Below are 12660 nucleotides of genomic sequence, written 5' to 3' on the forward strand. Positions count from 1 at the left end.
CAATGTGAATAATTATGACTGTTTGTTACAGAATCCAACCACTTTCCAATTTAAGAAAATGAAATATCAGATAGTTACATGTATTACTCTGGCCTGATTGACTACTCTTACATATATTATGAATTCCTATGCCTATTTGTTACAGCTTTGAATCACTGACCAATCTGAAAGAACTGAATATCAGCAGAAATAAACTGGATTCTGCTTCACTTGCCGGTAGGACAAGCTGGTGTTACTAGAGAAGCTCAACTTGAGTTTTTGTGACTTGAAGAAATTTCCTTTTAGGTCAGTATTCATACACACTCAATTGATCAACCTGGCAGGGTTCCACACAAAATTTTTAAACCAAAGTTTCATTGACATAAAAAGCAATTGGTATAAAAAGTTAACAATTTGTGTGCTATTTTTCTATTACCTTAAAGATAGTAGTACAAATAAAGGTCATTAGACTGTAAATATAATTTTTGACGCTCTGGTATCATGATAGATGTTTGTTGTAAATAGTGGTGAGTTCTTAGCATTTATATTTTTTGTTCTGAGTCAGCAAGTGTAAAACTAAATGAGTAATAAATTCACAGGAACTCATTTACAAGTTAAATATAAAAACTAACCTATAAATTGCTGAAAATCAGGATGTATTAATAAATAGCTTGTGACTGTGAACTGAATTTTATTAATCTGACGGTTGGCCTGCTCTTTAATTTATAAAATTTCATATCTAAAAATAACTATTGAGGCTGCACCATGATTGTTTATTTTTGTGAAACAAAAACTTTAGTTTTCAGTAAAACTTGCTATTGGATGTCTCAAATCAAAAGCAATACATAATAATATTAATAAATGATAAATATGCTCATGTGAAACTAACTGAAACAAATGCAGATATTATTATCATTTAGCGCAAAATGTAAAGGACTTTTCACATGTTAAACTTTCTGTAAGTATTGTTTTTGTTACAGTTAATGTAAACTATCACAAAATAGCACAAAATTAGTTTTTCATTATAATATACAATATTTACTAATTTTAATGCATTTTAAAGTAATAACATTTTGTTATATTGGTCGCTATCTCAGAAACCATGGTTAAGTTGCCAATCAAAAAGTTGCGTTAACTAACTTTGAAGCTGGACCAACGGAATTTATAATATTGGTAAATATTTTTGCAACCCCTGCATCCAGACCAAACAAAAAGTGATCTCTCTGACTCTGAGGTCAATTTAACCAATAAAAGTATTTAACCCTCAGAAAAGAAACTTCTTTAAAACTAATTTTATTCTAAACAGGGAGTAATGAAAAATGGCGTCTGGTAAAAGTAATTGATTCTTTTTTTGCTGATTTCAATGATAAATCTCACATTTTGGACACTTTTTTGGGTGCTTCAATAGTTCAGTGACAGTCACAAAATTGATGATGGTATTTCCTTAAAGATTCTTAAAAGATTATTATGAAATGTAATTGTAAGATTAATTATTCGATTTTCGAAAATTATTATAGGATTCAATTATAAAATTAATTACCTTTGATTTCACAAGATCAAATTTTATAGCTTTAGATGGATTGCGAAGTCACTGTTACGGTTAAGTTCATAAATATTTTTGTAAGACTATTACAAGGTTTAGTTATAAGATTAATTATTCATTTTTATAAGATTGAAGTTTATAGTTGTTGTTGGTGTGCAATATGTTACTCTTATTATTTCCCTAAATATTCTATACATGCGATAATATAGCTGTGCTCAAAATTGACAATCCTGCCAAGCCATTTTCAATATCTACAAAGTTAGGAATAAATGACAAGTTTTGTGATAGATAACCTAGATAAATATCACAATTCATTGATATTGGTTGCTATGGTGTTTTGAAATGTAAAGAAAATTGTGCATCAGGTTTCGTTTTTCAAACTTTAACATCAGTTTTCTCAGAAGTAGGTTGTAGCACTAATGGTGAATGCACATTCAGTTTATTGACCATCAAATCTGCTGCAACTAAGCTAGAATCCAGTTTCTTTTGCAATAATATTTGAGTAATATTGATAATGCACTAAATCTAGGTGATGAAATCAGGTCATTGTGTTATGCTTTAGGTACACTCAGCTCATGATTAAGTTTAATTACGATTAAATTAATAATTAACAATAATTAATAATTAATTATAACTGCATTAAAATATGCATTTAGAAATGCAAATCCAAATCATCTGTCACTAAACATTCATCTACCTTTGTGCTACTACAAAACGCTACGACTATGTACAATTGCTTATGTATGAAATGCTTGGAAGTCTTCCTTTGGCAGAATTCAATGCCACAGCGTAGCCGATGCCTGCAGCATCGTCATCGTCTGAGCTACCATAACAAATCACTTTGTTCTGCATATTCAAAGTAGTCAGAGTTGACATCACTTTCCTCATGCGAATTATTATCATATCAAACCGACAAAAAATCACAAATGATCAAGGGATTGAATAAATTTTCATTTTTTGTTTTGAATTTACGAGTCGTACGTTGACTGGTTTTTCAACTTCCATTTTTTCAAAGGAGTCACGATTTCCTTAGCTTTTAGCAAAAAGCAACACCTCTCAGATAGGTGCTTCCTATTGTAATTCATTAGCTAACATATTGTCAATAGCATTAAATATATACTACAGCTTAACTTCTTTGTTTCTTGTTGCTAAGAAACAGCTTAATAAACACCTACCGAAAGCGACAAAAAGTCGTTTCACCATGGAACTGATAAACAACAATTTGGTTGCTTTCCCAGCTATTTGGTCAATTACACTATTTTAAAACTATCTAAACAAACATAGAATAACTTCTTATCATTGAATACTGTTAGCAATAATGTGTTTTTTTATGACTGTTTGTTACAGATTCGATTAACTTACCAATTTCAGAAAGTTGAATGTCACATAGTTACATGTATTACTCTGGCCTGATTGACTACTGCTACAGATATGATAGTTTCTCTGACTGTTCGTTACAGCTTTGATTCACTGACCAATCTGGAAGAAATAAATATGCATTCAAATGAACTGGAGTCTGACTTGCTTGTTGGTATGGAATCCCCGGTGTTATTAGAGAAGCTCGACTTGAGTTCTTGTGGCCTGGAGAAATTTCCATTTAGGTCAGTATCTATATACACTCAATCAAACAACCTGACAGGGTTCTATGCAAAATATTTAAGCCAATTTTAATGAAAATAAAATTCTCTTAGTAGTAACTAACGTTAACTATTTGTGTGCCATTTATCTATTACTCTAAATATAATAGTAAAAAGGCAAGTCATTATATCGCTGCCTCTGGGATCATGATAAATGTTTATTGTAAATATTGGTGAGTTTTCAGCATTAATAATTTGTGTTTTTGAGTCACTAAGCATGAAAATAAATTAGTAATTAATTTACAGAAACTATCTTATGAACTAAATACAAAAAGCGAACTTGAAAACTATTGAAAGCAGGCTCAATCAAGGAAGTGTTAGATTTGAAATGATATTTGAGATTTTTATAAAAGAATACTAAATTACCTGTCAAGTTTTCTTTTCAGCAACAATTTCATGAAGTTGTTTTAATTCAATCAGCACTCATAAAAAATTGTGTTTGCACCTTGTTGACTAGTTTACCATAGATAGATAGATAGATAGTTTACCATAGATAGCTGTCAACCATTTCAGTGTTTTAGCGTTACTTCAATATGTATTTTTTGATGCTCTGCTATTATGCTGTATGTTTATTTATTGGTTTAGCAATAGCAAGTTCTTGGATCGTTGAAATATTTTGTTACACTTTTTGGGATTTCCAAACTTCCTAATATTAAACTTTCAACTTCATGTACCTCTAATCATTAAAAGATAAAGGGTATTGGTCTTAGCGTTGAAATGCATGGTACATGTACTCTGTGGAAATTTTGTGACTGGGAAATTCATTGATTGAGCAGCGTATATTTCACATATTACAAGACAAAATTGAGAAGATGAATGTGGCCACATAAAAATTTCTGAGAGCCGCATGCAGTCCAATGAAAACGGTTGCACATCACTGACCTAGTGCGTCGACTTTGGTAAATATTTGGTTGATGTAAATTCTGCTGGACTGATTGTATAGCAATATTGTGGATACTTAGGGCTGTTTGTCAGTTATTTGCATCACCTGGAAACTGTATCACAATTATTCAGTAATAATATTAGAGCTTTTATCTTTCATTCATAGCTAGGTGGAGGCCCTTTATTAATAACCGTTCTATATAATTATATCTGTCAAATGACTCTGTAAAGACTAAACTATTTCACCTATTTTTAAGTTTGATGATGCATAATGCTCCAGTTAAATGAAATATTATTTTAAGAATTAGTTACAATTGGGCATCATTCAATTTTAGACATTAAAATCGGTAACAAATTTTTAAAACTTTAACAGATGAGCATCACCATGCTTTAGATTTTTATTATGTCTCATATAGACTCTGATTTCCTGCTACATGGTATCATCAGTTGTCGGTAGGGGGATACAATTCCCAAAAAATATAATGGAGATTTAATAAATGAATGGCTGTTTCTGTTTGGAAGATAACATATCTGATATAATAATCTGAAATAATCTGATGGCTGACAAGCTCTTTGATTTAAAAACATTCATATTTAAAAAAGTGTTATGAGGCTGCACAAAAAAGTTTTGTTGTTTTAAACAAATTGTTTTTCTTTTTGGTAAAACTTGCTCTTTGAAATCTCAAATCACAAGCATTGTACATTTATATTAATAAGAAACTACTTTGCTAATGTGAAAATGGCTGAAACAAATCCAGACCTTGATACTATTCAGCAAAACATAAATTGGCTTGTAAAATAATAAACTATCTTTCAAGTAAGTTACATTATCATTGCAATTATTGAAAAAAATCACAATATAGCCCAAGATGAAATTTCAAAAACAATTTATTGTATTTATTACAGTAATTTTTAATGTATTATCAACATAATACAACTTTGTTATATCAGTTTTCATACACAGTTTTTGTGTCATACTATGTTACAGCCTTGATTCACTGACCAATATTCCAGAGTTTAAACCCAGTTGCAATAAACCCTATGCATCTACGTTTTACACACTGACAAATTGATGTCACCTAAAATTATAAACAACCATAAAATAATTTATTCTTAAAGAATAATATTTGCGATTTTGTTGTTGTTTATGATTGGTTGCGAGAGATTCAGTCAACGTACAAATTTAGGAAAGTTGAATGTTAAGTATTTACATGTAGTATTTTGGCCTGATTGGCTGCTGTTACAAATATTATGGTTCCTTTTGCCTGTTTGTTACAGCTTCGATTTACTGACCAATCTGAAAGAACTGGATATGCGCTCAAATAAACTGGATTCTGATTTGCTTGTCGGCATGGAAAAGCTGAAGTCTTTAGAAAAGCTCAACTTGCGTTGTTGTGACCTGAAGAAACTTCCATTTTGGTCAGTGTTTATCAAAAAAAACTCCATCGAACAACTTGCAAGGTTCCATGCTCGTTATTTGCTCAAAATTTATTGAACATAAAATTCACTTAGTAAAAAACTATAGTTAATTATTTGGGTGCTATTTTGGGCATCACACTAAAGATATCAGTACAAATACAGGCCGTTATGTTGTCTCTAAATACAATATCTGATTCTCTGGTATCATGATAGATGTTTGTTCTAAATAATGGTTAGTTTTTAACGCTGATAATTTTGGTCCTTGAGTCACCGTGTGAACCTACATGTAAAATAGCAATTAATTCCAAAATTTGTTTTACAATTTAAACATAAAAAGCTATTTTTCCATAAGAACTTCAGCCTTTAAAACATATTTAAAAACTAAACTCTCAATAACGTATTTTTGTTCAGCAGTAGCTTTCATGAAATTGTTTTAACTCCTTTCTAGAAGTCAATAAAATTTATGTTGGCACCGCCTTAACTATTTTACAATGACGATAGCCGTCATAATTTAAGTTTAATATTTTTACTTAATTATGTACTTTTATGTTCTGGTATGATGCTTGTTCATTTATTGTTTCTAGAGTAGTGAGTTTTTAGAATTGTTAAATTTTTGATTGTATCACTGTGCATGAATGAAATGCTAACTAAAATGAATGTAAACAAAAAAGACAGATTATAGCTGCCACCTTCAGTAAGGAAACAGCTTCTGTAGGGTTCTTAGTTTTCTTAAATGTTTATATCATTTATGGAACACAAACAGGCTTGTTCTTTCTCTACAACAAACTATATAAGGCTGGCAGAGCAAAGTAATTGTGTATGGCAAAGAGCGGCATAGTTGGGCTCGCCTTAGCTTGATAAGAAGCATTTCTGATTAGTGAGTAGCTGATTAATGAGCTCATCGTATCTGTACTTAACAAACAAATGGAAACATTTATTTGTGTGCATAGAGCCAATCAAAAATATGTCCATATCCTAGAATAATTATGTATTTATATTTTAAGGAAAATTATTGTATTACAATATCTAATTTGCAATGACCCACTATGTACAGTGTATTTCACCTGTAACTGTTTCACCAATGGTAGGGCTATGAACTGTTTGAAACATTATTGGTTCAGAAGACTACTAAAGATTGTTAACCTTGTTTTTTCTGTAATGGTTTTGAATATACATGTTTATATTTTTCCAAGTTTCAAGTCTGTTGTCTGTAGTCTGTCTTTAGGTATGACCAGCTGAGGCTACCAAAATTTTCAAATTGGACTGGACTTGAACTCACCAGGATTGCGAACCCAGTTTCATAAACCAGCGCTTTAACCGCGAGACTAAAGAAGCTCTAACATTTTTTTGCTCTTACTACATAACATATATATCATTTTTTTGATATTTCCTTTTAAAATTACGCATTGATTGAAACTCGATGGACTCCTTTCGCTCTGAGGAACGCGAAGCTTATTAGTCCTCACCTTATTAGGGCTAATTTTCTTTGGGCAAAATGATATCAACAAAATATCATCTTGAAATTAAAATCTGGCATTTTTTGAACTGATTGCAACGAGTTACTGATAGTTAATGGGTTTTTTCAGTTGGTATTAGTTGTATAATTTGAAAATCATCTGTTTCGTATTTTACATACTTGCTGTTTATTACACATCTACATTTCTTTGTTTACCTAGTTCATTTCATCTGCTCCGAAAACTTTTTTCCCCCCACACTACATTTCCTCATTTCTGATAATAGCGCAGGTTTATAGGTATTTCTACTCTCATTGACGTGTTATTTAAAACTATGAATCCTACTAACCTTTTTGAAACACAAAGCTTTTTTGTCTAGTAGGCTAATTTTTCCCAAAAAACGGTATCAAGAAAAATATTTTTTGAAATCAAATTAGGCAATGATATCTCATTTCAGCGTCATCCGTTGCAATAAAAGCGACTTCCTAAGTAAGTAATAAAATTGAAGTTAAAAGATTACTAAAATACATACAAAAACGTTTTTTAAGTAATTTTAGTAAGCTGAATTTATATAAGTTAGATTTAGCAGTTATGATACACTTTTGTCTTGAAGCTAAGAACTCTGCAAGTAGTTCATTGTTATGTGGCATTTCTTTGCTGCTCATGGCTTCAAAAGGTATTTAAGTTATTGTAGACAATTGTAGTTTCTAAGGCTGACATATTGTTTTGTGACTATTTTAATAATGATTTTTTTTTAAGAAACAGTGATTGCATTATATCATTACTATGGGTTTCAATACCTCTTTATATGTCTATACAATATTTTTACCTTTTGATGCCAAAACTGAAACCAACTATTATCATATAAACATATACCAAGTATTTTTTTATTGCAATCAGAGCAATTATTGTAATCTTTTATGGTAGGAATTTTAAAAGTTGTGGTTGTTTGAAAAAGCTTAAAATCATTTACAGTTGTTTTTTCTCTCACCTAATTTATTTGAACTGCACAAGAATATTATCTCATGATATGAACTTGAAAAGTTAGAATGTTAATTGTTGAAAATAAATAAATGTTCAGTTCACATAACTTTTTTATTACTCTGGCAACGCCAGATAGTCAGATAGTACAGCTAGTAACTTTGATAAATTGCCAGTCTCGTGCTTTTACACAGTTGTAGCAAAAATGATTAAAAATGCTTTGAAAATCTGCTACACAGTTTGTGGCATTTTCATGGCACCAGCTTTACGGTATGACAATTTGTACACAATTTAAAGTGTTAGGTTTTAACAAGTATGTAATTATTTCTCTGTAAAATAATAAACTTTGTAGAGAAAAAATTAAGGCAAACATTTGAAATCTTAGCTACTGTGCAGCTACTACATTCTATGCGGAGAGTAATTGTTTGTATGTGACTCGGGCAGTTTTTGAGTTGTTGAAACTTTGTCAGTGTAGTTTAAAACAACTATTTTTATCTCAGTAACTAGGTAACCTTAAAGATAAAGGCTATTGCAAATCATACGTATTGCTAGTTGGGTAAAAGTTAAAGAGAGAGAATAAATGCCAAAAAAGTTTCTGAGGTGTCCTCTTTATTATAAAAATACAACTGAGGAGAGACAAACTTAGAGAGATGAAGTATGCAAAACATCCAAACAAATTAATATATTCTTGTGAATCAATGACCATAATATCTCACATCATGTTGTGTTACCATACATGTTCATTGGTATCTTATGGCGGATAAAAATGTTAACACCTTACCAAGTTTCTTCACTTGTATCTAGTTAGATCATTATTGGCTTATTGATGTGCAAAAAACCAACATAATATGTATCAATTCTGTTAAAGCTTGTACATTAGTTTCAGAATTTTTTCAAAGTTGACATGATTTATTTGCAAATATCCATGCAAACTTGATGGTGCTCATAACTTCAACAGATGAACATAATCATGTTTTAGAACTGTATTCTGTCTTATATAAACTCAGATTTCCTGCTACATGGTATTTAATCAGTCATCGGTAGTGGGGAATAACTTCCACAAAAAATATGAAGTAGGTACAAAAATGATTGTCTGTTACTGTTTTCAAGTTAAGATATTTGTTGAGTTTTGAATCAAGTTATACTTAAATATGTGATAAACGATAATTCTTGGGTGATAAGAGGTAAGAAACAACTTGTTTTGCCAATAATCTAATGAGACAGTTCACAACTGCTGACTTTCAGTGTGCGAATAACACAACAACCACATGATAATTGATGGTTAACCATGATAAGCATTACTTACCTTAAATTCTTAAAGGTGTTACTGTATAATCAGCATATTCACTTTTATTTTTTGCGACCATAAGTTTAAATAGTAGGTATAATCAATATTTTTTATAAAAATGTAATATTGTGTTGCAGATTTGATTAATCAACTGATATTTTAGACCTGAAAATCAGTTGCGAAAAAAAAATCGGAACCTTCTATACTTTACACACCGACAGTTAGATGTCACCTTAAATTTTGAACAAGCATAAAATATTTTCTTTTTATTGAAAAATGCTAGCAATATTGTAGTTTTTTACGTCTGTTTGTAATATATTTGATTCACTTACCAATCTAAAATAGTTGAAGGTCAGATAAGCACATATATTACCATAGCCTGAATGAATACTATTACATATATTATGGTTACCTATGCCTATTTGTTACAGCTTTGATTCACTGACCAATCTGAAAGAACTGGATATCAGCTCCAATAAACTGGATTCTGAGTCACTTTTCTGTATGGAAAAACCGATGTTATTAGAGAAGCTGGATTTGCATTCTTGTGACGTGAAGAAACCTCCATTCAGGTCAGTATTTATATAGATCCAATCAAACCACCTGACAAATTTCCATGCAAATTATTTGAGCCAAAATTTATTTGAAATAACAAGTGCTTCGTAGAAAACTGAAGTTTCCTATTTATGTTCTATTTTTCTATTACCCTGAAGGTAGTAGTACAAATACAGGCAATTATGTTTCTTCCAAATATAATATCTGATTCTCTGCATCATAATAGAGGTTCGTTGTAAATAGTGCTGAGTTTTCAGTGCTGATAGTTGTTGTTCTTGAGTCAAAATACAAGCATGGAACTAATGCACAGAAACTATCTTATAACATAAATTCCTAAATAACTATGAAAGAAGTCCAATGAATGATTGGCTATTACTGTTTTTAAATTAGAATATTTCTTAGGTTTTGAATCAAGTTATACTTTAATATGTGATAAACTGCAATAATTACAGTAGCTAATGAAAGGTAAGAAACAACTTATATGGGAGCCTTATTAATAAATAGCTAGTGACTGTAAAATTCATTTTTAATCAGACGGTTTGCCGGGTCTTCAAACTATCCTTGTCATATTTGAAAAAGCTTTTTGGAGGCCTCACCCTACTTTTTTATCTGTTGAAAATATTTTTTTTTCAGTAAAACCTGCTCCGTGATTTCTCAAATCAGTAACTTAATGTAAATATATTACAAATGAATTATTTGGCTGAAGTTAAGCTCACTGAAAACATAAGCCGACAATCTTATCATTTTCACAAAACATCAATTACTTTTTTCCAGAGCTGCCCAATGATTATAAAAAAAAATTGCGATTAAACACTGGTCTGAACCAGTTAATCTTCGATTAATCTTAGAATTGATCTCGCTTAAACATGCATATTTGAAAACTAATAGTTCAGCTACATACAAATTAATTATATTTGAGACAATTATTGTTAACAGAAGTATATTTTATGTACAATGTAAATAAGTTACAATGCATTAATTATTATGAAACGAAAATATTCTATGAAAGTTTATAACTAAGCAAGCCAAAAGTTGAGGCAGCATAGTTTATGTACTGTACATTATCCAAATGAAGAGATGCCCTCTGCCTACATACAATAATTTTTATTGTCAGCTTTAAAAACTAGCCTCTGACAGGGGACCGTAGTGGCGGTAGTCAGTAGTAGTAGTAGTTGTTGGCTGCGACAGCCCGTGATGAATTCTGAGCGGTATGATGCGAATTAGTTAAATGATTTTTAATGATATTATGCTGTGGTGGTGGGCAAACTATTTTTGGCATATATTGCACTTCACATTGTTGTTATGCATCCAACATCGTCTGAAAATGCATCAGCCTATACTGAGGACGTTTTTCTGCTTTCATGTTGCAATATAGTGTCAATTTTACCGCCTTTCGAAAGACAAGTTTGTTTTTCAAACATGAAATATGATTTCGATTCTTTGAAAAATTCAAATCTTTGTATAATTGGTCTAAAAAAGTTATAAAATATAAACAAAAAATAGACTGTAAGATATTAAATTATACCAAAACTGCTTTTGTTTCTATTACCTAGAAACATTTTGAAACAACTAACAACATGTCGGCTTACGGATAGATCGACTCGGTGCTTGCGTCATTGTAATGTATAAACAAGTTATATGTTAGTGACTCCTTTAGTGTTTATATAGTTGAGTGCAAAACTGTTGTGGTTAAATTTAATTGGTAAAAAAGTGCTGCTTGTCATAATATTCATTGGTTAGTGAATGAAATGCTAGTAAAATGCTAAATTGTAGCATTTTACTAGCATTTAATTGATGTGGCTCCTTTCCAAGGAAAGGAACCACATCAAGATCATCACCTCAGTTGCATTTTAATAGAAAATTAATTGGCTCAACTCAGGTTATCGTTTATTTGTAGTAATCGTGTTAATTGTTTAATTAACGCGATCATTTGGCAGCTCTACTTTTTACGTAACAAAATATCTTCCAAATAGGAAATGTTATTGCTACAACAAATAAAAAAATTCACGATATAGCACTGGATTAGATTTCCATAATAGTTTGCAAGATTTTCGAACTAATACATTCTTAAGGTAATCCAATGTTGTTATATTAGCTTTTATTAACAATCTATGAATCAACTGATTTCATAGCTTGTCGAGTAACATTAATAAAGCACTTATTTTAATTGAAAAAATCAGGCAATTGTGTTATGTTTTACTTAAGCTCAGCTCATAATTAGTTTTTATTATAAAAGTATGCATTTAGCATTTCTTATTTTTATGTTAACTAACAATTTAAGTACTGTATTTCTAAAAGTTCTAAAATGAATATAATCTGGTTAGACAGCTCAAAACTGCAGACAGTCAGGGTGAAAATGAAATTACAACAATATGATCATTCATGTGTTAACCAGGATAAGCATAATTTACTGACAGTTTTAGAATTTTTAAAAAGATCATATAATTATCAGATTCACTCTAATTTTTTTGACCTAAAGTTTATACTCTAAATGGTAGGTATAACAATATCGAGACTTTCACATAAGAAGAGAGGGAATGAGTATGGTTTTCCATTCAATTGTATTAAAAAACCCATATTATGCTCTGCATAACCAAGTAAGCATGTTCTTTAACATGCTAGAAATTTACTCATTTCGGCTAACGGAATCGAGTAAAAAACTGTATAGCATGGATAATAAACGGAGCCACATAAACGAAGACATATCAGTGTTATAGCATATGAACATATTAACAACAATATAATAAAAAGAACAACACAGCATGCAAGAAACATTTATATACATATAAAAGTATTTACAAGAATTACAAAGTCATGGCCCGGCGTCTGACACACACTCTCCTCCATTAAAGATGGTGTCTAAGTAATACAAAATGGTGGAGCAACCAGCCGCAGCCACGTGTCGAGCTGCTCAACATGGTG

At 30.7% G+C, this 12660-nt stretch overlaps 1 protein-coding gene across 1 annotated transcript in view; it reads left to right on the plus strand.

Moving 5' to 3' along the window:
- Positions 1-258: 258 nt before the first annotated feature.
- LOC137398793 (uncharacterized) overlaps positions 259-12660 on the plus strand; it is a 33945-nt gene continuing 21543 nt past the window's right edge. Inside the window, exons 1-4 of the mRNA XM_068084969.1 lie at positions 259-285; positions 2983-3123; positions 5320-5460; positions 9615-9755. Coding sequence (XP_067941070.1) covers positions 3017-3123; positions 5320-5460; positions 9615-9755 — 389 coding nt within the window. The 5' untranslated portion in view covers positions 259-285; positions 2983-3016. The remainder of the gene's footprint in view (positions 286-2982; positions 3124-5319; positions 5461-9614; positions 9756-12660) is intronic.

Source organism: Watersipora subatra, chromosome 6, assembly GCF_963576615.1.
Source record: "Watersipora subatra chromosome 6, tzWatSuba1.1, whole genome shotgun sequence".
In the NCBI taxonomy this organism is placed as follows: domain Eukaryota; kingdom Metazoa; phylum Bryozoa; class Gymnolaemata; order Cheilostomatida; family Watersiporidae; genus Watersipora; species Watersipora subatra.